Source organism: Anolis carolinensis, chromosome 2 (assembly GCF_035594765.1).
Source record: "Anolis carolinensis isolate JA03-04 chromosome 2, rAnoCar3.1.pri, whole genome shotgun sequence".
Classification (NCBI taxonomy): domain Eukaryota; kingdom Metazoa; phylum Chordata; class Lepidosauria; order Squamata; family Dactyloidae; genus Anolis; species Anolis carolinensis.
The window spans coordinates 172,438,295-172,463,392 of record NC_085842.1 but is presented as its reverse complement, the minus strand read 5'-3'; the positions used below and the strand labels follow the sequence as shown (position 1 = coordinate 172,463,392).

The 25,098-nt window shown below is 39.4% G+C and overlaps 2 protein-coding genes across 14 annotated transcripts in view; both read right to left on the bottom strand.

Annotated features, from left to right (window-relative positions):
- stac3 (SH3 and cysteine rich domain 3) overlaps positions 1-8,014 on the bottom strand; it is a 45,137-nt gene extending 37,123 nt beyond the window's left edge. Inside the window, exon 1 of the mRNA XM_008115084.3 lies at positions 2,467-8,014. The gene's annotated coding sequence lies outside the window, so the exon portion shown is untranslated. The remainder of the gene's footprint in view (positions 1-2,466) is intronic.
- Positions 8,015-8,150: 136 nt separating this feature from the next.
- r3hdm2 (R3H domain containing 2) overlaps positions 8,151-25,098 on the bottom strand; it is a 200,217-nt gene continuing 183,269 nt past the window's right edge. For all 13 annotated transcript variants that reach the window (XM_016995229.2, XM_008115075.3, XM_062971105.1 and 10 more), the window contains 5 exons: positions 21,768-21,937; positions 21,524-21,671; positions 16,587-16,687; positions 15,364-15,448; positions 8,151-8,968 (listed from right to left, as the gene is read on the bottom strand). In XM_016995229.2, the coding sequence (XP_016850718.1) occupies positions 8,628-8,968; positions 15,364-15,448; positions 16,587-16,687; positions 21,524-21,671; positions 21,768-21,937 (845 nt within the window). In that variant the 3' untranslated portion in view covers positions 8,151-8,627. The remainder of the gene's footprint in view (positions 8,969-15,363; positions 15,449-16,586; positions 16,688-21,523; positions 21,672-21,767; positions 21,938-25,098) is intronic.

Genomic DNA, 25,098 nt, shown 5'->3' with positions numbered 1-25,098 from the left:
ACATGGTACCTGTTACAACTGCTGTGAAGGCGGAAGAAGGCTGCAACAGATTGAGAAGCCACTATTGTCGTGTTAACCATGTCACTGGTTGGGACCCTCATTGTGTGAAAATTATGTGTTGATTGGCTGTGCACCAATCTCCACACATTAAAAGAACTCACACACAGGCATCTTCCAAGAACTTGGAAGGCCATCATATTCAGACAACAAGAAATCGCCTAAGTAAGTTAGGAGCTCTCTTTTTATAATCTTAATAAAGGATACTTTGCAGTGTTGTATGGGTTCCGGACTGTATGACCGTGTTCTAGCAGGGGAGGAGGGGAGAGCTTGGCCATTGCTAAGGGGAGGAGTCATCTGTTAGAACAGTAGCTAAGGGTGCAGGTGACTGATTGGCCATGCTTTGGGGCTTGTTTTTACCTTTCTCAGGTTGGTTAGGTTTGTGAGAGTAGGCTTAATACACTTGCCAGGTTGAATTTGTTGTGTCCAAATTTCATAGCCATCGGTGGAATAGTTTGGCAGATATGATGTCCCTAACGGACAGATATTACATTTTTATTTATATAGATGAGTATTCCTGCATTGCAGGAGGTTGGATTGCATGGACTTTGTGGTTCCTTCCAATTCTATGATTTTGTATCAGCTACCCTAAGATCACAGATCCGTGGAGTGTTGTTTAATCTGAGTGCTGAGAAACAAGTACCCTTAGCCTAATATAGCTATAATTTCCAGGGATCCTGAGAGTTTACAACTGTTGAACAAATTTAACTCTGTAATAAAATCTGTTCAAAGGATGACATCAGCCTTAGAATGCTATCACGATATGTTCCAAAGTGGAGTTTATCTGATCAAGTTAGACAGTACAGAAATTTCTCGGCAGACTGACGCTCTTGTTTTCCCCAAGAGGGTATGAGACAGAGTCTGGAAAAGTTTGAGCAGGGAGGTTAGATTACAGTTCACAAGACACACCAGCCACCAGCATGACCAAAGGGGAGTTGCCAGGAGTAATTCATTGTCCAAAGAAACTTGCACACGAACGATGTAATACGTTATCATGTGGTCATTAACATTTGATGAGTTCAGACAGCATCCATCACTGGAAAGGTACAAACAAGTATCACGCTCCTTTATAAACCAAATGATGAGAAGTCCAGTTCCTTAATCATGAGTGTGTAAGAACAATCTGTGCTTACTCAGAAGTGAGGAAAGGGCATTCTGCACACACTCAGAGGAACTCTTAATTATGATTACTCCAGATAATTTAGCATGGTGTCAAAAAATAGTGTTGATGCTTACTCAACACAATTTCGGTCCCAGCTAAAAATCTAAATATGTGCTCCTAAACATCCGACTAAGCTGAATGAAAATACATCAAGCTGCACAATTTTCCAAAAACCTTCAGAAAGTACTATTAGTAATGAACAGAAGAATAGAACCACAATGTCACACCTGGAAACAATTCTTGGCCCTCAAGGCAATTATTTTATTTTGCTTCCCAGTTTCACATTCCCCAAGCCTTTATAACAGCCAAGGAGTGGCTAAACATGACACTTGTGTGCCATTACCCACTTCATTGGTGGGACGTCAGTGGAAAAGCATTTTGGCTTTCCATTCTGTAACTGCTCTGGTGTCTGTGTGTCCACAAATGGATCCAAATCTCCTAGGAGCCACCCGTCTCAGGTTCCATCAAGGTTTCATCATGGCTGCCTGGAGCTCCACCAAAAGCTCTCCATTACAAGGTTGGACCACCAAAGAACAGCCTCCAGCGTAGAACGTAGAACATCACATGCACTACTTTTGTGTAAAAATGCAACATCTTGCTTTCAACATCCGAAATAGCTGCTTCCCCAAGGACAAAATCTTCCTTGCTTTTCAAAGTGAAAGGGCAAGTCCACATGTAATCTCCTCGGAGCTTCTACAAAGGACCAAAAATGACCTTCCTCCTCTTTCTTTTCAAAATGGCCAGTGACTGGGAGGTACAAAACACTTTCTGCTTAGATGCAAATTTCATTGGGAATTGTCTATCTGCAGAAGTCAGGAGGCAAAAATGAGCATGCTTTGGGAATGTTTCAATCTTCATTTCCAAAAGCTTTGGTGGAAGGGTTTCTGTATGTGTGAGAATCCCACAAATCCTTGGCTGATAAGCCTATAGGAAAATGGAACATTTCTGCAGTACTACCTCCCCTTTGTATCTCTTCCTACCCTCAGCCAGAAAAGGAGCGTCAACCATTTTATGTTTCCACAAACTGAAAGATATGCATTTATCCATTTTTTGAAACCAATCAGATTAAAATGGGGTAGAAGATACTGGCAATCCATAGGAATGCTTTTCGGCAGATTGTGTGAAAAACACCTGCCATGTTTGTAAGCATTAACACCCCCCCCCCCCCAAAAAAAAATCAGATCTCCATATAGGAGAAAAACAACCCATAGCGGTATCCAATGGAGAAAGATGAGAAAAGCACTTACCTCCAAGAATAAAGCTATCACTTTCCAGCAGATTAAATCTTTCTGAAAAATATCAGGCAATCCTTAAAAACTCACTCTCTTCGGTCTTGCCCAATATCTCACTTTAGAGATCCATGGGAGATAAAGAGTTTCCCCTTGCCAGGTCTTAATGTATAAAACTTTGCTGTCCCAGCACCGCGAGGAACTCAAGTGACAGGGCGAGAGGGGGAAAGACAGCTGCCATCCATTGGGAGGGCTGACACAGAGAAATTGGACACTGGAAAGGAGCTTTAGCATGAATAGTAGGCCAAACTGCCTGAGACAGTAATGCAACAGCTCAGTCCACTCCCTGGGGACTGGTAGGAACTGTCAAAATAGTGTGTATGAGAGGGAAAGAAGGAACCTGACTATGACTCATTTGCCTATGAGGTCTCAAAGAGACATTGCGGCCCGGATCCCACATTCACCAACTCAGATCTACAAATTTGCACCTCATCAGGTCATTCCAGAACAAGGCAGGGAGAGAAATAGGAACATGGGGAAGACTTTGGACTAAAGCAGTGGTTCTTAACCTGGAGTCCCCAGATGTTTTTGGCCTACAACTTTCAGAAATCCCAGCCAATTTACCATCTGTTAGGATTTATGGGAGTTGAAGGCCAAAAACATCTGGGGTCCCCAGGTTGAGAATCACTGGACTAGAGCTTTGAAAAACTGCTGGGGGTAGGGTAGGGTGGAAGGTTACAATTATCAACCTAATCCATTATGCTCCCCTGCATGTGGGCAGGATTCTGGGAGTTATAGTGCACAACACACACACACACTATCCGAATATTTCCTCTATGACCTTTTCCATCAAGCTCATCTTCCTTACACATAGAAGCGCTTCACAAAGTACAATGAACAATACCTCTACTTGGGGGAATAAAGATGTCATCCAAGCCGTCCACATGACCTTGGAGGCATCTACGGACAACACCAACTCTTTGGCTTTGAAATGGAAATGAGCACCAACCTCCAGAGTCGGACACGACTAGATTTAATGTCAGGGGACAAAATTGACCCTTACCAAGCATTTGCCCTACATACCAAGTCTTATTGGAAGTACAGTAGAGTCTCACTTATCCAACACTCGCTTATCCAACATTCTGGATTATCCAACGCATTTTTGTAGTCAATGTTTTCAATACATCGTGATATTTTGGTGCTAAATTCGTAAATAAGTAATTGCTACATAGCATTACTGCGTATTGAACTACTTTTTCTGTCAAATTTGTTGTATAACATGATGTTTTGGTGTTTAATTTGTAAAATCATAACCTAATTTGATGTTTAATAGGCTTTTCCTTAATCCCTTCTTATTATCCAACATATTCGCTTATCCAACATTCTGCCAGCCCGTTTATGTTGGATAACTGAGACTCTACTGTAAATCCTTTTTAAAAATCACACCCAATCAAAACACACAGGCTTTGTACCTATAATTTATTACTCTTATATGAGACAGCTTATGTAGTGGTTTGAGTGTTGAACAAGGTTCAGATTTCTGCTCAGACAGGGGAACCTTGATCAAGTCATACTCTCTGTCTTAGGGGAAGGCATGACAAAACCTCCTCTGAACAAAAATTGTCAAGCCCCTATGAGAGGGTTGTCATAAGTTGTGGTCAAGAAGGCATGTAGGAACAGCATTATACTTAGAATAACTTAGGGCCCTTCATATCAAGGCAGAAAATTCTACAATATCTGTTTTGAACTGGGTTATCTCAGTCCACACTGAAATATATCCCAGTTCAAAGCAGAAAATGTGGGATTTTATTCAGCTGCGTGGAAGGGGCCTAAGATAGTAATGGTGGGGTGGGCTGAGAAAATGTAGTTTCCTTATGATTACCTAGTAATTTGTCAGCAGAACAGACTGAAACCAAGGCGCACCTAAGTCAAATGTCAGGCTCTCAGGCGCCGGGGCTACAATCTTATAACTCTTACATCAGTGGTTCTCAACCTGTGATTCTCCAGGTTCTCCATGTGTGGGTTCCCAGATGTTTTGGCCTACAACTTCCAGAAATCCCAGCCAGTTTACCAGCTGTTAGGATTTCTGGAAGTTGAAGGCCAAAACATCTGGGGACCAACAGGTTGAGAACCACTGTCTTACATGGAAACAGGTCCCACTAAATTTAAAGGGACTTATTCCTGAAGGGACATTGAGAGCATTGAACTGAAAGCTAAATTTGCTATGTTCAGTAATGTTTTGGTAATGCTTAGCCCGGGTATTAGAGAAAGGCGATTAGTTCTAATGGGTCAATGATGCAATTTCATTGCTCTTCTAGATTTATGCCCCTTCTCAAATCTAGTAGAAGCCAAATTAATTATACAAAACAAGCATATGGCATTTTACTATTTTGCATAATTTATAAAGAATCCAAAGTTACTTGGCATGCAAATTCAATATGGTTGTTTTTAAAGCACAAAATATACTCAGGCATGAAACGGTTCTACAAATCAACATATTCTGACTTGCAGATCTTTTAGGTTAGGAAGATAGTATAATTGAATAACGAATCAGATAGCACTACCATCTGTCTTCTTAAGGACTAAATTAACTTCATCAGCATTCTTTGATTAATTTCTTCCAACAAGCAGAATAGATTGGCCGAAGTCTGTGTTTTACATTTCCATATAGTTAAGATCTGATACATTGATGAAATTACAGCCTTCAAACATACCTCATTTAGATATTTTATCTTGGTGAATATCTAAAATGAATAGATTCTAGAGCAGAAGCTCGCCTGGAAACCAGTCTCCAATCTGGATGTTCTTAACTCTCAATCTTATCTGTCGGTCAGTGCTGTGATGATCTGCATATTTGAGGAGAGTCATTTCATCTGTTATTCCAAGTTTGGTCCTTGACTCAAGTTAAAGCTTGATCCCCTTGAGTCCATCTCACTTCAAGATCCAGAAGAAAGTGAATTTGTGCCTGCCCACTGGACAGATTCTTTCACACCATTACTAAACACATAACAGCATCTCTTATGCGATCTACCAGGTTAAAAAAAATCCTTAAAGTTTGTCCTCAGATTACAAAATCACAAATACTCATTTTTGACCTAGTCAAGACTCTTTCAAAACACTTCTCAATTCAGTGGAGGTACAGTCAGCCCTCTGTACCTACAGATTATGCATTCATAGGTTCAACCATCCATGGCAAATACCAAGGATGCCAAATATATATATACACATTTTAAGATAGGAAAAGGCTGCATTAAAATTGTAATAATATATACCAAGAACAAAAGATAAATACAAGTCACATTTGGCTTCTGCAATTACAATAGGTGCTCAGTCGCTCCATCAGCTTCCAGACACTTTTGATTATGGTGGACTACTGCCTGAGCATCACTGACCAAAGTGTGCACTAGTATTGCTGTGCATGCCGTTTCAATTTATTCCCGAAGAATTGCCAGTGTAGTAGGTTTCTATAGTACATCACATCCTTTAAGGTCTCCATAGATAGAAGTAAAGTGGTGTTAAGTCTGGAGAATGTGGGAGAAACTCGGCCCCACCTCTTCATCCTTCTGTTCAATTTAAACCGTGCTTCATCAAACCAAATAATTTTCTCCACGAACTCATCCTCCCATACTATTTTTTGGAATCATTCACAGTACTGTACCCTGTGATCAGGGTTATCTTTATTCAGTTCATGTAATAATCTTGGGATGAAAAGTTCTATTTTGCTGTTTTAAGAATGTGCCGAATACTTGTTCCACTAACTCCTGTCTCACTTGCATATTGTTTGGTAGATGTCTCTGGCGAGCATGTAAACTGTTCCAGCATCATAGGAGTAGCAGAGCTTGTTGCTGTACAAAGTCTCCTGGATCTTCCCTTGTGCACAACACACACAGTACCATGCGTCTCAAACCAATCAGGAACAAGTGCAGTTGTTAAAACATGTTGGATGCCTCTATTGTTGCTGTACTTCTCCAGCATTCTCAAATTGCAAATAGCGTTTCAAAATGATCTTGTGCTCCTTAAACAACAACCATGCTTTCAACATTTTCTTTAACCACCTGCCTGGCACATAGTGACGATAGCATTTGATTAATGCTATCTTTTGAGTGAATTTCATACTACACATTGCTACTGTAATTCAACTTTGAAAAATAATACATAGACAATATCTCTTAAAATGTGTATACATTTTTGCACCCCATGTATTAAAAAAACCCCAAAAGCAAACCTTGATTGTTCTATTTTATATAAAGGAGTTTTACTACTCCATTGTACATAATGGGACTTGAGCATCCATGGATTTAAGTGATCACAGGGAGAACTTGTGTATTTCTGCAACTAGTTTTTATCATCAGCCCAATGATGCTGCTTCAAACAGCAGCCCTGTGTTGATTTCTCCCACCCTTCTCAGAAAGGTTCAAACATCCTTAAAAAATGACACTTCTCTATTCCACAAGTCAATGATGCAAAGTAGAGACAGGGAAACACACAGGAAATTAGGTCTACCTTCTTGTGTGGTTGTCCTTTTCAACAACAGCCTTTTGTACTGACATTATATAGTTATAATCTCCCCACCCAACCTGTACCCTGCCTGAATGATCTAACCTTTTGGCAGCTATGAAGTTGTCACCTGCTGCATAATGGAACCAAAGACAAAATCACCATTGATATGAATTTTGCAAATAAAATTATGGGACATGGCAAACACAAAAAAATAGTCATTGATTTTAGTTAAGCATATGGATATTTTGAGATATTGGGAAGGTTGTTGGGATCTGTGAGTGTTAGTATGCTTGGATGTAATACCAAGTTTAGTGCTATGTGAAGTTGCCTTGAACTATCTCCCTCTATGAACCACCTCGGAGATGAAGATCGTCTGGGGAGGCCCTGCTCTCGGTCCCAGCTCCTTCACAGGCGCGAATGGTGGGGACGAGAGACAGGGCCTTCTCAGTGGTGGCTTCTTAATTATGGAACTCCCTCCCCAGTGAGATCAGATCTGCCTCCTCTTTCCTGACCTTCAGGAAAAAACTCAAGCTTTGGGCCAAGCTTTTGACAAGCAATTGGAGAAGTGCAATATGTAACTATAAAACAATGTGATTTACAAATGGATTTTTTTGGATTGTGTTATTTTAATTGTTTTAACTGATGTTTTTAAAAATTGATGTTTTAATTATTGGTTTTAATTGTAATTGCTCATTTGATATGTGTGTGTGTGTATGGCATCAAATTGCTGCCAGTTGTAAGGCCTCCTTGAGTCCCCTCCATGGTTAAGAAAGATGGGATATAGTTATGGTAAATAAATAAATAAATAATCTCAGGAGTGTCTCTGCCTTCTTTTCTGATGTGCAGAAGGAAATCGGAACTAAGCATTTCAGTTTTAAATTAAGTTGCATCTATCCAGGAGCTTGTGTGAACAGTATGTGGAAGTCTCATAGAACACTTCTATCATTTTGTTTGTATGTGCATGTATATGTGTCCAGTAGCCAAAATCAAAGGGAAGATCTCTAAACAGCATTTTACCTGACTTTGGTAGGGATAAAATATTTAATTTGACTCCTGCAAAGGGATATAATTACTATCCTGCCACTTGAGCTTGACTTATCTCAGTTATATGCCTGTATTGTTGAAGGACAATGCTCTTCATGAATGATCATTTCTATCCTGACAGTACTCAAAGAGAATAAGAGAGGCAGGGAGGAAACAACTTTAAAGTGACAGACGATTTTTTTATATTTAAAAACCAAATAATATTAATAATAATAAACCCAGATTAAATAAAATGTACAGTGAACATACCCAGCCAACATCTGTATGTGCAATTAAATACGGCTGCGTACCGCGGCACAACGCTGAACAAAAACAATATACACGTGTTCCGGAGAAGGGGCAAGGGGTGGGACATGTTCCTTCACGCAAAATAAAAATAAAAACAGAACCCTCCCCCCAAAGCAAAACAAAAAAATCAATGTCTCTTCTCTTCATTCTTGTCCATATAAATATCTCCAGAAAGATTCTCCCCTTCCCCATCAAAAAAAAAGAAAAAAAGAGAGAGGGGGAGGTGTATGTGGAAATCAAGGAGGGGGGGAGGCAGAAGGAGGCCAGTCAAGGGGCTGAGAGGGGGCCGGAAAGGCCAGTCCAGTGTGCTTGTTGCCCCCCACCCCTCCTCGCCCCTCTGCCTGCCCCTATTGGGAGCTGGCACGCTCCAGGACACGCAGGTCATAGTTCTTTTTGGCCATACGCAATTTGAAGCAACTAAGGGAGTTGTTGAGACGCAGGGAGGCGTTCTGGGCTGCCAAGGGGCTGGGGAAGACGGCCACGATGGTGTATAAGGCAGCAAGGTCATTATGTCTGCCGTTCTCTGCAGTCCCGTGGTTGTTGTCACCGCCGCCCCCAGGACGCCCATGAGTCTCTTTGAGCCACTGGATTTTGGCACCAGACATGGCAAGTTGTGTGAAGAGCTTGTCAGCCTCTGTGCGCGTGATGCCCTCCGGTAAATCAGTTACTTCCAGGACACGGCCCAACACTGTTGAAGGAAGAACAGGGAGCAGGAGGTGGAAGAAATGTTGTTAGTATCATCACAACTCAATGAAGACAGCAGACAGGAAGTTAAGTGATGAAACCTAGACATCCATGGCGTCCACCATGGTGGCCAAAAGGCAAGCCTTCAGTAAGATATTTCGTTTGGGGTCTTTCAGGTGATTTAATAAGTGATGCTACTGAGATAGATATATGCAGGAATAGGTCAGGCCCTAACTCCTTTCCTGTTAGGGCTTATCATATCTTACCCTAACCATAATGACAATGACGACGATGACTACAACAACAACAACAACAACAACAACAACAAGCTTTATTTATACCCCACCCCCTCTCCCTTGTGGGACTCAGGGTGGCTGCAATAAGAACCTATCAGACAATAAGAACCTATCAGACATGAGAACTCTGGTCTGCCCACATTGCTGAAAATGAAGTTGCAATATAATCTGTTGCCTCTTCCTCGGGGATGAAGGACAGTGAGACAACAAACTTGTTACCTGAGTCAAAAGGCACAGTATCTCACCTGCCACTTCACTGATTACAGCCTGTCACTTTATGTCATTCAAAGCATTCTCACAGCATTGTAGGAAACATGTCAATATGGACCAAATTCTTCCCATTGGTTGTTGTGTGTTTTCTGGGCTGTATGGCCATGTTCCAGAAGTATTCTCTCCAGATGTTTCGCCCACATCTATGGCAGGCATAGATGTGGGCAAAACGTCAGGAGAGAATACTTCTGGAACATGGCCATACAGCTCGGAAAACACACAACAACCCTGTGATTCTAGCCATGAAAGCCTTCGACAACACATCTTCTCATTGATCTGCAGTTGTCAGCTTCATTTACAGTACCCAACTGTTTTTGTCCAAGTATAACCCTCAACCATCCCTTTAAAGAAACCCCTCTGTACCTGTCCTTGAAAGATTTTCTGTTCTAGATCAAGCTATTCCCACCACCATTAGAGATGGAAAGAATATCATTTGGTACTCAATTCCTGGCTGCAAAATTAGCTTTATGCCTATCTGGAAACCTGACTGAGAAGAACTATACCGTGGCAAGAAGTTTAGGCAATTTCATACATCATATTGTTTGGAAAAATTATTTTGAATAGAAATACACATGAGTGTTGAACAAGAATGATGGGGATTTTCACAATTTTGTGCCATTATTTTTTCCCTGCAAAACAGCCACAATATTTTTTGTGCATGGTTGCTGCTTTCTAGGCAATATAGCAATCTTTCACACCAAAAATCTTCCATATAATCTTGCACAAAAAACATTTCTTGCAACCCCCCCCCCCCCAAAAAAAAAAAACAGATTTAGTATATTTATTGTTCAAGATTCGTCCTTTATGCACAAGATTTCTGTTGTGGAAGAAAAGCAGCAATCTTGAACAAAGAAACCAATGCAGCTGTTTGGAAACATAATTTTTAAGCAGAAAACCACATGCATTTCTGCACAAAACAATCTCTTGAAAAATCTCAGGTTGACTGCTAGGTGAAAACAGAACATAAAAATTTGTTTCCTGAACAGCAGAAAGAAAACAAAAATATTCCTCCTTTACAAGGTTAAATTAGTTCAGCACTAACATATATACTTGTCACCAGTGACTGTATATGTTTCACAGGGCTTTTGCAGAAACATCCAAATACAGAAAAATGGCAAGGATGTATCTCCTCAAAAATCCTCAACAAAAAATTACTAGTCCTACAACAATCCTGCAATGTAAAATTTGTAACATAACATGAATTGTAATTCTTACTGTCAGTAGCTTCTGCACTGGCTTTTTGTCTGGTCTCAAATGTCAATATCGCATATACGATATATACCCAAAATTGTGGGCATACACATATCCTTGCTCCCACGCTTTATTAAAATATGTCAAGTTTTCCATAGCTTCAGTCAAACTCCAGTAACCACAATTAGTGTTATTTTGAATTATCCACAATGATTAGACTGTGGTGCACCCAGTCCACTCTCAGCAGTAGTCACCAGGGACTATGGCGTTCACTGGAAAAGTGTTGAGAATTTCATGTTGATGATCTGGTTTCATATGTGTAGCCAGACCAAGAAGATCAGAGGCTGGCTCTTGGAAAGTCAGTATCTTTCCATCTAGCTCTCAAATCAAATAATTACAAAATGGAATAATATTTCAGATCAGTGGTACCCAATGTCTACAGGAAAATCTCAAGGCCCAACCTCTTGACAAAGTTTATACTGATTTTTATGTTGCTTCAAACATGGAAAACTGAAAACCATTGTTTGATGTGAAGTACAGTTCTTGGGGTTCCCTTAAAAATGAGTATTCGTGAAATCAGGTACAGTAGAGTCTCACTTATCCAACATAAACGGGCCGGCATAATGTTGGATAAGTGAAAATGTTGGATAATAAGGAGGGATAAAGGAAAAGCCTATTAAACATCAAATTACATTATTTTACAAATGAAGCACCAAAACATCATGTTTTACAACAAATCGACAGAAAAAGCGGTACACGGTAATGTTACCGTGTTTCCCCGAAAATAAGACAGTGTCTTATATTAATGTTTGCTCCCAAAGATGCGCTAGGTCTTATTTTGAGGGGATGTCTTATTTTTCCATGAAGAAGAATTCACATTTATTGTCGAACAAAAAAATGAACATTTATTATACACTGTACAGTAGTTGTCATCACAAACCAGCATAACCAGACAAATTGTGAATCCTATCAAGAATTTCTTATTACTACCATTATTTCCATGTACAACACTATGGTACATACATTTATTGATCCTGCATGCTCTGTTCTTCTGTTCGGTGGGCATGCTTCCAAACAAAAACTTTGCTAGGTCTTACTTTCGGGGGAGGCCTTATATTTAGCAATTCAGCAAAACCTCTACTAGGTCTTATTTTCTGGGGATGTCTTATTTTAGGGGAAACAGGGTATGTAGTAATTACTGTGTTTACAAATTTAGTATCAAAACATCGCAATATATTGAAACATTGACTATAAAAAACATTGGCTACTAACAAATTGACTACAAATAAAGAAAGAATTGCATAAAATGAACTTGCAGTAACAACACTGTCGGAAGTTAAATCCGTAAAAAGTTCAGTCCTTGCTGCCTAGAGAAAAAGCTGTGGGTCCGGGCGGGAGGCAGACTATGTTAGATAATCTGGAACGTTGGATAAGTGAAGGTTGGATAAGTGAGACTCTACTGTACTATGATCTCATTGTTTCCTGAATGCTAATGTTGAGATAATGCCCATATGCCCACTTCATATTGAGATTATAACCATATCCCTGTACAGTACAAATATGCCTTTCTGCTTTTGCTACTTCAAAAACCAATGTGGATGTACTCGACTAGATAGCCTGCTAGTGAGTACAGGATAGATCCAACCTCTCTTCCACATCACAAGATAATTTCCATCACATTAGGTTGTCTGGTGAAACCCATGGTTGAAACAGAGTCCATCATACCTTCTATTCCTATCTCTATCTGTGAACTATAAAGATCAGTGTTGGATAGCTGTCATGAGAAAAGTAAATCAGGAGTGACGTATTGGGATGAATTTTCTCTTAAGACCAGGTTTTATGTGGACTTCAGCTTGGATCACTCAGGACTGCTACTCAGTCCAAAAAATGAACTGTTGCAAAATGTCTCTGGGTTGGCAGCAGCAGCTTTTATTCCTATATCTCTCACAACAAAAACGTATCAAGACTGAATGTTCTTTATTCTGGAGTCTTCAATCAAATTCTATTTTGAATTGACACTATGGTAAATTACTCTTTCATTCTCTTTCAAACTTTAATGAAATTTACACACTGCTTCCGAAAAATGTCCCAGTTCTTTCAAATGACTGTACCCTCACATACTCCTATGCATCTGTCTCCTATCTGTTTTGTGCCTACCCTGCAACAAGCTTAACAAGTTCCAACCTTTCACTAAGCAATTTATATGTGCTGATCCCAGCTCTTACGTATACCCCATACTACATGTCTAATTTACAGTATATTGGCTGGTAACAATCACAGTTCTGTGTGCCCTCTTTCTCCCTCTATACTATCCCAGTGGGGCTATGACCCAAAGAAATCACTAAGAGTCAGCATTCCGAAACCTAATTGGGCAAGCAAAACATTTGCTTCATTCTTCATGTCCCCCCTCCCTAAAGAGTGGGAAACACTGCTCTCAGCAGAAAAGAATGTTCCCCTCCAGTCAGCTCCAAATATGCTGCCAGTCATTTTTCACAGGTTCCTGTGCTCAGGGAATAGTGCACCACAGCCAACCAAAGCTGCATCTTGGCAGTCTCAAGCAAGGAGCAGCATGGCAGTTCTAGTTTCCAGATAGTGGCAGTGCAGATCCTGGCAGGCGGAATTCTTTGCTAATATTAATCAGGTACGTAACAAATATAGCAGGCCCACCCCGGGCAATTTTCCATTGAAGGGAGGAGGGAAGAGAGGTTTCATACTTTAAAGACTCTCAAAGGAACATGGGAACGTCACTGTGCAGTTTGTTTACAACAGCGTTTTCATCACTCCTTCATTTGCTGGCGGGTGGAGTTTCCTCACCAATTTAGCTCACCATGTCTAAATCTAATTAGCAAGCTTCAGCACATCTCAGATTACTAACAATATCAGAGAGAGAGAGAGAAATTGTCCAGCCAAGGTGAGAACTATCTGCTGTCTGTCCACATAAACTGGGGAATGGACAGTGTGTCCTGGAAGTGGAACAGACTCCTGCTCAGTTCTTGATATAACCATTTTCTAGGTCAACATTTACAAGGACATTAGCAGCAACTATCACTTTTCCAAGAATGTACAAGACTACTTCTCCCAACCTGGTGCCCTAGAAACTTCTTTTGACCTTAACTCCCAGAATTCTTCACCATGGGAATTGATGTCCAAGGCATTAAGAGCACACCCAGTCACAGATGACTCTTTTGTTCTTTCAATTGTATGCAATCAACACACAACCCATATATTATCCAATGGAGAAAAAAAAAAGAGGGACTGATACAGAATGGCAGTTGTCTGTGCTATCAGACCATGCCACAGGGTGACTGACCAGGCTGGATGTCGCAGATGACATTTGTTGGCCTAAAGGTTTGGAGGAAATACAAGAGATACATCTGAAGATGCTCAAAAGATGGCGTTTTTGGTAGAAAAGCCTAAATGCGTTCCAGTCTATGTGCATTCTTAAGGCCTTGAATCCACATAGGCTGAAACACATGTCAGGATTTTCTACCAAGAACTATCTTTCAAACATCTTGAGATGTGCCTTTTGTTTCTTCTTAGGATTCCATTGGCTGTTCCCCAGTTTTGCTTCAAAAGATCTGGCAGACCAAAGATTTCACACTTCTTGTCCTATAAGATGGTGCTGGTAAAGTAATTGTTAACAGCTGTAAAGAAAGGTGGCCTCCCTGCTCCAACTCATTAGACACCCTTTTCCTAGGGAGTGTAAAAAAAAGAAACTCAAGGAAACAATACTAATGATCCAGAGTATTATGGGATTTTAAAACGACCTGCCAAATGGCATTTCGCTGAGCAAAATGTCTGACAGAAGTCAGTATTAGAAGGAAAAGGGATTAGAGCCTTGGGATTGTACCTTTTAAAACCTATTAGATGGTATCTTACTTTCTACAAGCCCTATTATATATGAGAAGAATGAGTATTTTGCTTCCGATGCATACAAAACTATCATTTTACTTGGCCTTGACAACCTTGGTTTTGCCTCCTTAGCACAGGTGGCTGGACGATATGAAGCAACTGACCTTCAAAATCAAAGCATAGTGGTCTTAGCCTTTTTGGAATTAAAAAAACAAACAACAGATGTACCTAACCAGTGGTCCCACCTTAATTTCCCAGACACATTTGGTTACCATCTCCCACTTTCATACATTAGAAAACATGGATCTTGTAGTGGAATATCTGACGAACCACTGTTGTAGGCACTGGAATCAACAGTTGAGAATAAAGGAATGGAGAGAGAAACATTCAACATGAAATGAAATGGCTCCCTCTCTGAACACTCATTTAGTTTTAGAGTGAATTTTCTAGCAACTCCCTAATTATCCTTTTTCCCTTCAGTCCGATGCCAGTGGCAGTGGACATCCTTCCAAGAGGAAATGATGAAATAATGAAGTAGTGAATGGGCTCCCCATGTTCTCTGGCTGGACATGGAGTAGGAAAGCTGGGCCTGGTCCTGTCACAGCACCAGAGAACAAAATCTCAGAAAGACTGTGGGGACACTGGTAGCAACAGCTTCTTATCCCCAAACATTCTTCCAATTCCCAACCCTGATTTCATTTACAATGAAACAAGGCAATGCAAAGACATATACAGAGACTATGTGTGTGCATTAATAAAGTGCCAGAGGGATCAGACACTTGACACTTGCCTACATCGCTTGTTCCAAGGTCCGTGGATGCTGACTTCAGAGTCTGTTTCTTGCTTCGATTGCCATGCTTTAACCCCGTTTGTCCCTGCAATAAAAGAGCAAGAGAGTGATGGCATAGGAAATGCCTATGCTTGCATGCAGGAAATTCCTGGAATGCAAATCTGACCAGCACAGAGACCTGGAATACGGAATGGCTTGTCATTTAATTTTTCTCTGAGAGGGCAAAAGAGCAACAGGCACCTTAAAGAAACACCTTGCTGAAGGTCAGCAGCTGAGATTGGTCAAGAGGTTGTAGAAATAGAGAGGAGTATAAGAGTACTATAACCTGGAAAACTGGTGAAAAAGAGAAGAAAGGAATAAAAATGCAAACTAGGTTGAGAATTAACCAATACAAGATTGATTGTAGTTCAGTGTTACAGTTACAGGGAATAAAGTGATTTTAATATTTAGCAAATTTAACGACAAATAATGCTCCATATTTTAGCAGTAAATTTAAGTATGCAGAGTAAATCAAGTTTATAATATCTGTAATTCTGGAATTATTACTTGGGATTTAAAGATGAAAAGCTAAGACTGACTTTCAGAGTTCTACCTTCAGAAGCCAAGAAATAATTTTAAATAAACACAACAAAAATAAAATTAAGCTAATGAGGAATGGGATTTTTGTGTTCTAGTCCACTGCAATGAACCCAGTTTTCTCTGCAATACTATGCTGTTCCCTAGGTGGACTGATCAAGATAAAATGATGTTAAAAACTTTTGCCTTATAATGCGGCTGAGTGATTACACTGCTCTCCATAGGACACCTCCCATGACATCCATCTCCCCAAATTGTTAGCATTAACTTGCCATTTTGCTATATTTTGAGGCATTTTCCACCCCTGGTCCTATTTTTAGGTATGTGCATACCTAAACCTAAAGATGTAAGTTGAAAGAAGACTTGAAAAGGCAGTGGGCAGAACAGGAGGGAGGACTATGTGCAAAGAGGGTAAAATGGCTAACAGTAACCTGCTCCAAAGGCATGGGGGTGCTATCAGCTATTGAAGGCATAAAACCCAAATATCTGGAGGCTACAGGTCCCCTGTGGGAGCAAAATGGACCTCTATTTGCAAACAGTTGCCAACCTCAACTATTAGGGGAAAAAGCTACTTTCAGATTTGGCCTATGAAATAGGTGAAGACATTCCCTTCACCAGTGACTGACCTGTGCTGTGCCCATTCTCACCTGGTGTGCTGTATAGCTGGACTGGTTGTGCAACAGAGATGGAGGGCAAATGGAGAGATTGTACTGCAGTGGCTGGCCCAGCAGAGAATAGCGCCCATCACCTGGAAGAGAAACAGAACCAAACAGCATTCATTGGAGATACCAGGGTTTCATTTGGCCTCCTAAGCTAGACTTCAAAAATAAACTTAACTTTTCCCATCCTTTGCTCACTTTTTGGCAAATACAATTCATGTTTCAGTTCTTTTAAATTAAGGTTTTAATTTTATAGACAGTTCAAAACCATTTTAATCTTGATTATTTATGTGTGTGTTTTAGTTACATGTATTTTATTTATATAGTATTACTTTTATTGTTGTGAGGAGAAAGAGAATGATCATTATCATTATTATCATCATCACACCCCACTCCCTGCCTGCTCCTAATTAGAAAAGCAACACAATTTACAACAAATTACCAAAAACACTTAAAATCACCAAATATACAAGTTAAAAAGTGATTAACCATATGAAAACCAGAAAAAACAAACCATAAGAACATAAAAGTAAAACAAAAAGAACAAATATGAAACCCAACATAGTGTACAAAATTCCTACTGCCCAGACAATTCTTAAAAGTTCTGTTGAAACAGAAGTTTTCTTCTGCTTATGAAAAAAGAGTTGGAAGAATTCCAGTACAACTTATCTGGAAAAGCAGTTCCAGGTCTGAGAAGGGCTTGCCCAAGAAATCTCAACTCCTATTTCTTTTTATCCTACAAGTCTCCTTGAGCTTCAGGTTTAGGAAAAGACAATTATATAATTGATTGGCCAATCGATTGATGGTACCAAACTCCTACTGTTTCAAGAGTAGATAAAATGTTTCCATGAACTACAATGTACTTGTATTTTTTGCTTTACTTATAGAGAAACACATCTTCCATTTGGTCAAACATTCAACATGTGAACATTTGAATTACATCCATCTCAAGCTTCCCAAATTTGGAAGGATATACTATGCTATGCTATGCTATGCTGTGCTACACGTAATTACTCGTGGCCAAGTATGATTGTTTTCTTGATGGTGTGTCCATGAGGCACTGTGGAGACCTATACTGGATGCACATTGTCTTTCACAAGACATAAGGTTTTCAGATGGGAGGTGGTCCCAACAAGGGTTTACTTGACGCACCTTCTTCTCAGCCTGTTTCTCCCTTTCGCCTTCTATTCGTGCCTCTTCAAAATCCATAGCACTGTTAGTAACAATGACCTCCAGTTAGAGTGTTTCCCAGTTGTCAGTGTTTTCTTTTAGGTTAGCTTTAAGCCTATATTTCAATTTCTCTTGCTGTCCATCAACATTATGTTTTCCATTCTTGAGCTGAGAAGAAAGTAACTACAGTACTTTGAGAGATGGTGATCGGGCATTCAGACAACACGGACAATCCAGCCAAGTTGATGGAAGAATCATCGTTTCAGTGGTGGTGGTCTTAGCTTCTTCTGGAATACTGGTGTTTGTCCACCTTTCTTCCTAAGAAGTTTGCAAGATTTTTTGAAGACAAAGCTGATGGAATCATTTCAGAAGATGAGAGTGACATTTGTAGACCATCCACATTTTACAGGCAGACAATAGAGTTGGAAAGACAATAGCTTTATAAACAAGCATTTTAGTATCCCTATGAATGTACTGATCATTGAACACTTTCTGCTAAATTTCCTGGCTTGGTAGGAGAAATGGTCGACATTTTCTAGCATTATATCATTAAGCTTTATTTATGGTCTTGCAGAGAGTTTGGTTGGAGCCTGCTGGTAGAATACTTTGGTTTTCTTGAAGTTCACTGAGAGACCAAGATGAGGTGAAAGAGCTTGACACAAGTCCGATAATGTGATTTCCACACCAGTGGGAAGCTTCCTATCAACAAGGTGTACAATTATACTATGAAGATGGAAAATAAGCTTGGGGCAATAATGCATCCCTGTTTGACACCTGACCCCACCTTAAATGGGTCATTTGGGGAGCCGTTGCTGTCCAAGACTGTTGCCATCATGTCATCATGGAGGAGCTGCAGAAGTTCAGAAATTTATTAGAGCATCCAATTTTCATGAAGATATTCCAGCATCAAAGGCCTTTGCCATGTACAGGGGCTGATTTTGTTCAATGTATTTTTCTTTTGGTTGTTGTGCAGTGAAAATCATATTCACTGTTCCTCTGGAGGGGCAGAAGCCATTCTGGGATTCAGGGAGGATGTTTTCTGAAACAGGTAGAAGGCGGTCTGAGAGAACTCTTGGGAGGGTTTTTCCAGAGCAACTTAAAAGACAGATATCTTGATGGTTTCTGCAGTCAGTTCTTTCTCCCTTTTTTTTAAATCAATAATGTTTATTTATTTTCATTCATTCAAATATACATACATTACAAGTTTGTTGCATACAGTGCAATACTTTCATCTATTAGTCTTTCATAATAATTTCTCACACAATATATTTTCAATAAGGGGTCACAGTCTTCTATTTGTACAGTACATATAAAAATATTATAAGTTCCAAATTTATATCCGTTTCCTCCCTGCCTTCAGTCTATTAGCTTCCTCTATGTACATTTTTAGATTAATTTTACATTGAGATGTTGGATCATTGGTTGACATTCATTAACAAAGTTCTCTAAAGGTTCTCCTCTTAAGTGCATCGCTATTTTGTCCATCATCAGCAACTCGATAATATATTGTTCCAGTTCTGCTAAGGGAGGTACCTCTGAGGTTTTCCAATATCTAGCGTATACTATCCGAGCTGCCACTGTCACGTAAAACAAAATTCTTCCATATTTCCTTTCCAATTCTTCTTTCTCCCTTTTTGAAAAGGAGGATGATAATGGAGTCCTTGAATTCTGCTGGATCTTCTTGGTCACCCACATTTTTTTCAATGAGCTTGTGGTGTTGTGTCAGCTCAGACTCACCTTTTTAATGATTTCAGCAGGGATCCCATCAGGTCTGCTGGCTTTGTCATTTTAAATAATAATAATAATAATAATAATAATAATAATAATAATAATAATAATAATAATAATAATAATATTTATATCCCTCTCTATCTCCCCAAGGGGACTCTTGGTTGCTTTTTAGTTAATTGATGGCTTTGCTGACTTCCTCCAAACTAGGCAGTGCTGCAAGCTCATCCCTGGTTTGTTGTTGCGGGATTTGCGAGATAACCTTTTCAGCTATGTTAGAACTGTGGTTAAGGAGGTTATTGTAATGCCCTTTCCAATGTAGTGCAATGGAAAAAAAAATTTGTCCTTCACAGGCTGTAATGATAAGAGCACTTTAGTTTATTCTAATGTTCCTCAATATTTTCAGGGTGTTCTGTGGGTATATGATCCTTAAGTGTTGTTTGAAAGGATAACCAAATACACATCAGGCCAAATCAAGAAGAACTGAGACCTGAAATGGGGAAGATTGATAGATAAGAGTCAAAAGAAAAGGAAAATACAAAGAACTGAAACATACTATCTCCATGATCGTTCAACAAAAATAATATTTGAATGAAGGAAAGTACTGTTCTCAGAGAGTGGGAGAAAGCGGGGAGGGAGGGGAGAAATATCGAGACACAGGTGGGATTGGCAATGTTAAGAAAATTAAGAGAACAACATTCTGTTTGTATTTTGAAATGGTGACTGATCTTGATATTACTCTACCTGTGTTTACAATAAAAACATTATTTTTTAAAGTGTTGTTTGGAGAAGGCTCATTTAGAGGGCTCTTGAAGAGCTTGGGTGTTCATTTTACACCTTATCTTTATTCACTGGAGTCTATGTTTGGGCACAATCATGATGGCCATTGTGGATCAAATTGTGATCTGTCCAGAAGTTGTCATGGCTCTCGTGAGAAGTATATCATGGTGGTTTCTAACATGTATAATTATATAGTGTAAGAGGTACCAATGCTTCCATTATGCCTTAAACTTGTTTTTCTGGTGGAAGAATGTGTTGGTGATGACAAGGTTGTGTTTTGCACATTTGGTGAGAAGTAGGATGCCATTTTAGTTGTTGTTTTCAACCCCTTTTTCCCCTATAGTTCCTGGCTACAGGTCAAAATCTCACCCAACTTGCCCAATGCACATTAAAATTGCCCAAGAGGATGATTTTTTTCCTCCTTCAGTATCTCAAATAGGATGGTATCCAACTGACAGTAGAATTTCTTCTTGATGTCTTTGTCAACATCTAATGTTGGTGTGTAGGTAATTATGTTAGTTGCCTGTTGGTTTTTGTAAAGATTTTTGGAGGAATGGGAGTCATTCCTTCAATGCAAATGGGTGCTTCAGACAGATGCTTCACCAGATTGTTTCATACTTAAAAGCCAGCTCAATTTATTCCCTAATTTGGAAGATTATGTTGCTCACTCAAAGACATATTGTAGATCTTATGCATGTCAAAGGGCAATCTTAAGATGCAAAGTTTGCTTCTGAGCAATCACGGAGCTTCTTTTTCTGGGCATGTTTAGCCTGCAGAAGAGAAGGCTGAGAGGAGACATGATAGCCATGTACAAATATGTGAGGGGAAGTCATAGGGAGGAGGGAGCAAGCTTATTTTCTGCTGCCCTGCAGACTAGGACACGGAACAATGGCTTCAAACTACAGGAAAGGAGATTCCACCTGAACATCAGGAAGAACTTCCTCACTGTGAGGGCTGTTCGGCAGTGGAACTCTCTCCCCCGGGCCGTGGTGGAGGCTCCTTCTTTGGAGGCTTTTAAGCAGAGGCTGGATGGCCATCTGTCGGGGGTGCTTTGAATGCGATTTCCTGCTTCTTAGCGGGGGGTTGGACTAGATGGCCCTTGAGGTCTCTTCCAACTCTACTATTCTATGATTCTATGATTCTATGATAATAATGTAAATGGTCGCTTTAGGTGAGGAAAGCAGAATAATAATAAAAATTGCCTGGACTCTTCAGCTACAATAAAAGCTCTCCAGCATCCTCCTTACCTTGAGCTGGGCCCACGGGTCGAGGAAACTGTGTAAGCACTGGAAGGGGGCTGAGACCTGTGCAGACACTGTTGAGGTTAGTGACGGGTGATGGCGCAGGGGATTGTGTGGGGGATGTGATTGGGCTACTCATTTGGGTGCTGTTGGCCTGGAAATACACAGGAAGAAAAGGTTATAGGCTATAGTCAATGGCATCCATCCCAGCCCATTCCTCTTTCAGCAGATTCTTCCCCATCTTCTCTACCTGAGCACCGGTATCTGGATTGTAGATGTCTCCAGGCTTCTGACCTCGCTGGTCCAAGCTGTAGTACTTGCAGTGGTTCCATTGCACCATTGAAGGGTTCTGGGGAGGTTGGGGGCCATTGGGCACATTGAGTTGCATTACCACAACGCCAGGCCCTGTGGGAGACACCCCTGCATAGAAGACATTACAGAAAAAATGGACATCATATGGTTATGGATACATGTGAAATGTCAGTTCCTCTCCCTATTTTCACTTCCCGCCCACCCACTTCCCAACACCCCCATGAAACTCACAGTGCTTCATAAGGATCATAGCTATACTATTATTGATATAATGCCATAAATGTTCCTTTCAAAAACAGAGTAATAAAGGAAAAGAAAATATATCCTGCTGCTCCAAAGAAATCACAATATATGTATCAAAAATGCAAGAGAGAAAGGTTAAGTAAGTCAATTTTTTTTCCAGGGCAACTTTCCAAGTTATTTCCAAGACCATGAAGTTGAAGATTTAATAATAGAAGACAATATGCATATCAGATCATTAGAATTTGGTTTCATTTTGCCAGTTTTTATTATGAGATTGAGTGCATTGTGTCTGCTTGACACTACAGGAAACAAAATGGAGCAAAATAATTTATCTGCTTTTATTGGGTTCTGGGGGATGGGCTGCTTCTCAAAATGGAAAATGAAAGAAGCGTCTTATTATAGTTCAGGAGTACCATTACAGTTCAGTATGCTGTTGCTGGATGTGTGTGTGTGTGTGTGTGTGTGTGTATATATATATATTAAAAGAAATGTATTGAGCTGTATTGATATTTTGCATAAACTGTACTTTTAACATACCAAACACTATCCTTTTATAACATACATTTTACACACACACACACACACACACACAAGCATTCGTATTTTAGATTCCTAAAGTAACAAAATGAATTTCAAGCAGTAAGGAGTGATAATATTCAATTTTCTAACATTTCTAACAACTTCTGGATTTGGGGAGAATTTTTTTTCTAAATTCCCAGAAATTGTATGTTGACAACGGCTTACACTTAATTTTCAAAATCAGAATGTTTCAAGACACAACATAGAAATAAAAAAGTATTAATTGCAACCACAACTACCCTAACTTATATCAAATAGGTAATATTAGAAAAAGTAAGGTTGAGGCTCAACTTTCAGTGAAATACTTAGAAGTCCTTGTCTCCCCATTCTAGTCATTTCACTTCAACTAGACTGTTTTGTTTTTTTTAAGTCTCCAAAAAGAATGAAGATTTCATAAATAGTATGTACTTCTGCCCCTTGGTTTGAAGGAAGTGGAACAAATTCATTACTGAAAAGATAGAACAGCTTGTTTCATCCTCCTGAAAGAAAATACTAGACATTCAAAAATGTCAGATGTAATGTCAAAGACAGTGGAGCCAGTCTGTTAAGTGAAAAATGTGAGGTGTTTGGCTCGAATGACAAGTAAAGAGGTTGTGACACCTCTCTTGATTAACCAAAGATTTTAAAGAGACAGCTATAAATGATAACTGTGAAACCGAGGAGAAAAAAAAGGTGAGATATGCAAGCAAACAATTTTGAATTTGCAAATAAGACAGAGTGATAACTGGCATATAAACAGAGAAAAACAAGAGAGAAGAAAATAATCTTTAAAATACAAGAGGGAGAGGCAACAATAACTGACAATGTGAATATTCAAAAGGTGTTTTACTGATTTCTTGGCAAAGTTAGAAGAATATGCAGATAAAAAGAATTTACTTGTGATTTCTGACTCACAGAAACAGATGCATTGCTGATTGTCCCCCCCCCCTTTTTTTTGTGTGTGTCAGGAGCGACTTGAGAAAGTGCAAGTCACTTCTGGTGTGAGAGAATTGGCCGTCTGCAAGGACGTTGTTCAGGGGACGCCTGGATGTTTTGATGTTTTTACCATCCTTGTGGGAGGCTTCTATCATGTCTCCGCATGGGGCTGGAGCTGATAGAGGGAGCTCATCTGCACTCTCCCCAGGTTGGATTCGAACTGGCAACCTTCATGTCAGCAGTCTTGCCAGCACAAGGGTTTAACCCACTGCGCCACCGGGGCTCCATTGATTACCCCTGTAACCTGGGGCCAGATGGTCTGCTGTTTACTATAAACTTTTTAAGGAAGAGCAGTTATGATCTTTATAGAATACACTAAACTCAATTCTTCATATAAGAAGGTTTTCAGAGACATAGAAGGAGGCGAATAAAGTTCTGAATCCAAAAGAGGGTCAAGATTTGACAATAGTAAAATACTATACAACTATTTCATTACTGAATAAGGATTATAATTTTATAACAATGTTGGAAGAAAGCATGAAGATATTTTTATAAATCTTTATCCATATAAACTTTTTTTAACCAAAAAAATCTATGTGACAATACCAGATGTTTTTTTGATATTTTGAAATACTTAGAAGGAAATAATAAGAAACAGATGGTACTTATATTTTTAGATGTGGAAAAAGGATTTGTTAATTTGAACTTTTTTATTTAGAGTCCTAGAAAATATTAGCTTTGCTGACAAATTCATAACTTACATGAAGACAAGTTATTACAGACAGAAGGCAGAAATATTAGTTAATGGGAATTTGTCTTCTCTCACCACTTGTTTATTCTAGTTTTGGAGGTTTTAAATAAGGACACAAACTTTCTAAGGGTGTCCACTTTGATATTTCAGGCATCCAAAGGGATTGCCATTTTTTCTCCATATTTTTACTGCTAATTTTTAGGGCCTTCTTTTTATGCTTATCTCTAAGTTACTTGTAAATACTCCAAACTCTCTATTGTATGCTGCATCTTCTATTCTAGACCATTTTTCTTTTTTTGTTGTCTGTGTCCCTGTTCAGAAGATTTCACCTCACTTCCTGTCCCCATAACTGGATTTTTTTAAAAAATTCTTATTTTGAAAACAGTGATTTGGTGGTAAAGCTTCAGTGGAGACACCTTTTCCCGATGGTAACTCTTCCAGGAGTGAAATTCCCTTCCAAGAAATAGATTTTTTCTCACTTCCTGTTGTCTCAGCCCCGTTCTTAACTATGAGTAATTTGTAAGTCGGATGTTTGTAACTTGAGGACCCCCTGTATAGATGTTTTACTGGAGATATTCTTTTAAAAATTGAAGAATTGAGGTGATTTCAGATTATTCCACAAAATACAATTACATTAACAAAAATAATACATTAAAATAAATACACCTGGTGGAAAAGTTGGGCTTTAAAACTGAGAAAAAGGTGAAATGTTTGGATATTACTATGGCAAACATGAATTCTACATTATTGAACAACAGATGTGTAAACATATGGAATGATG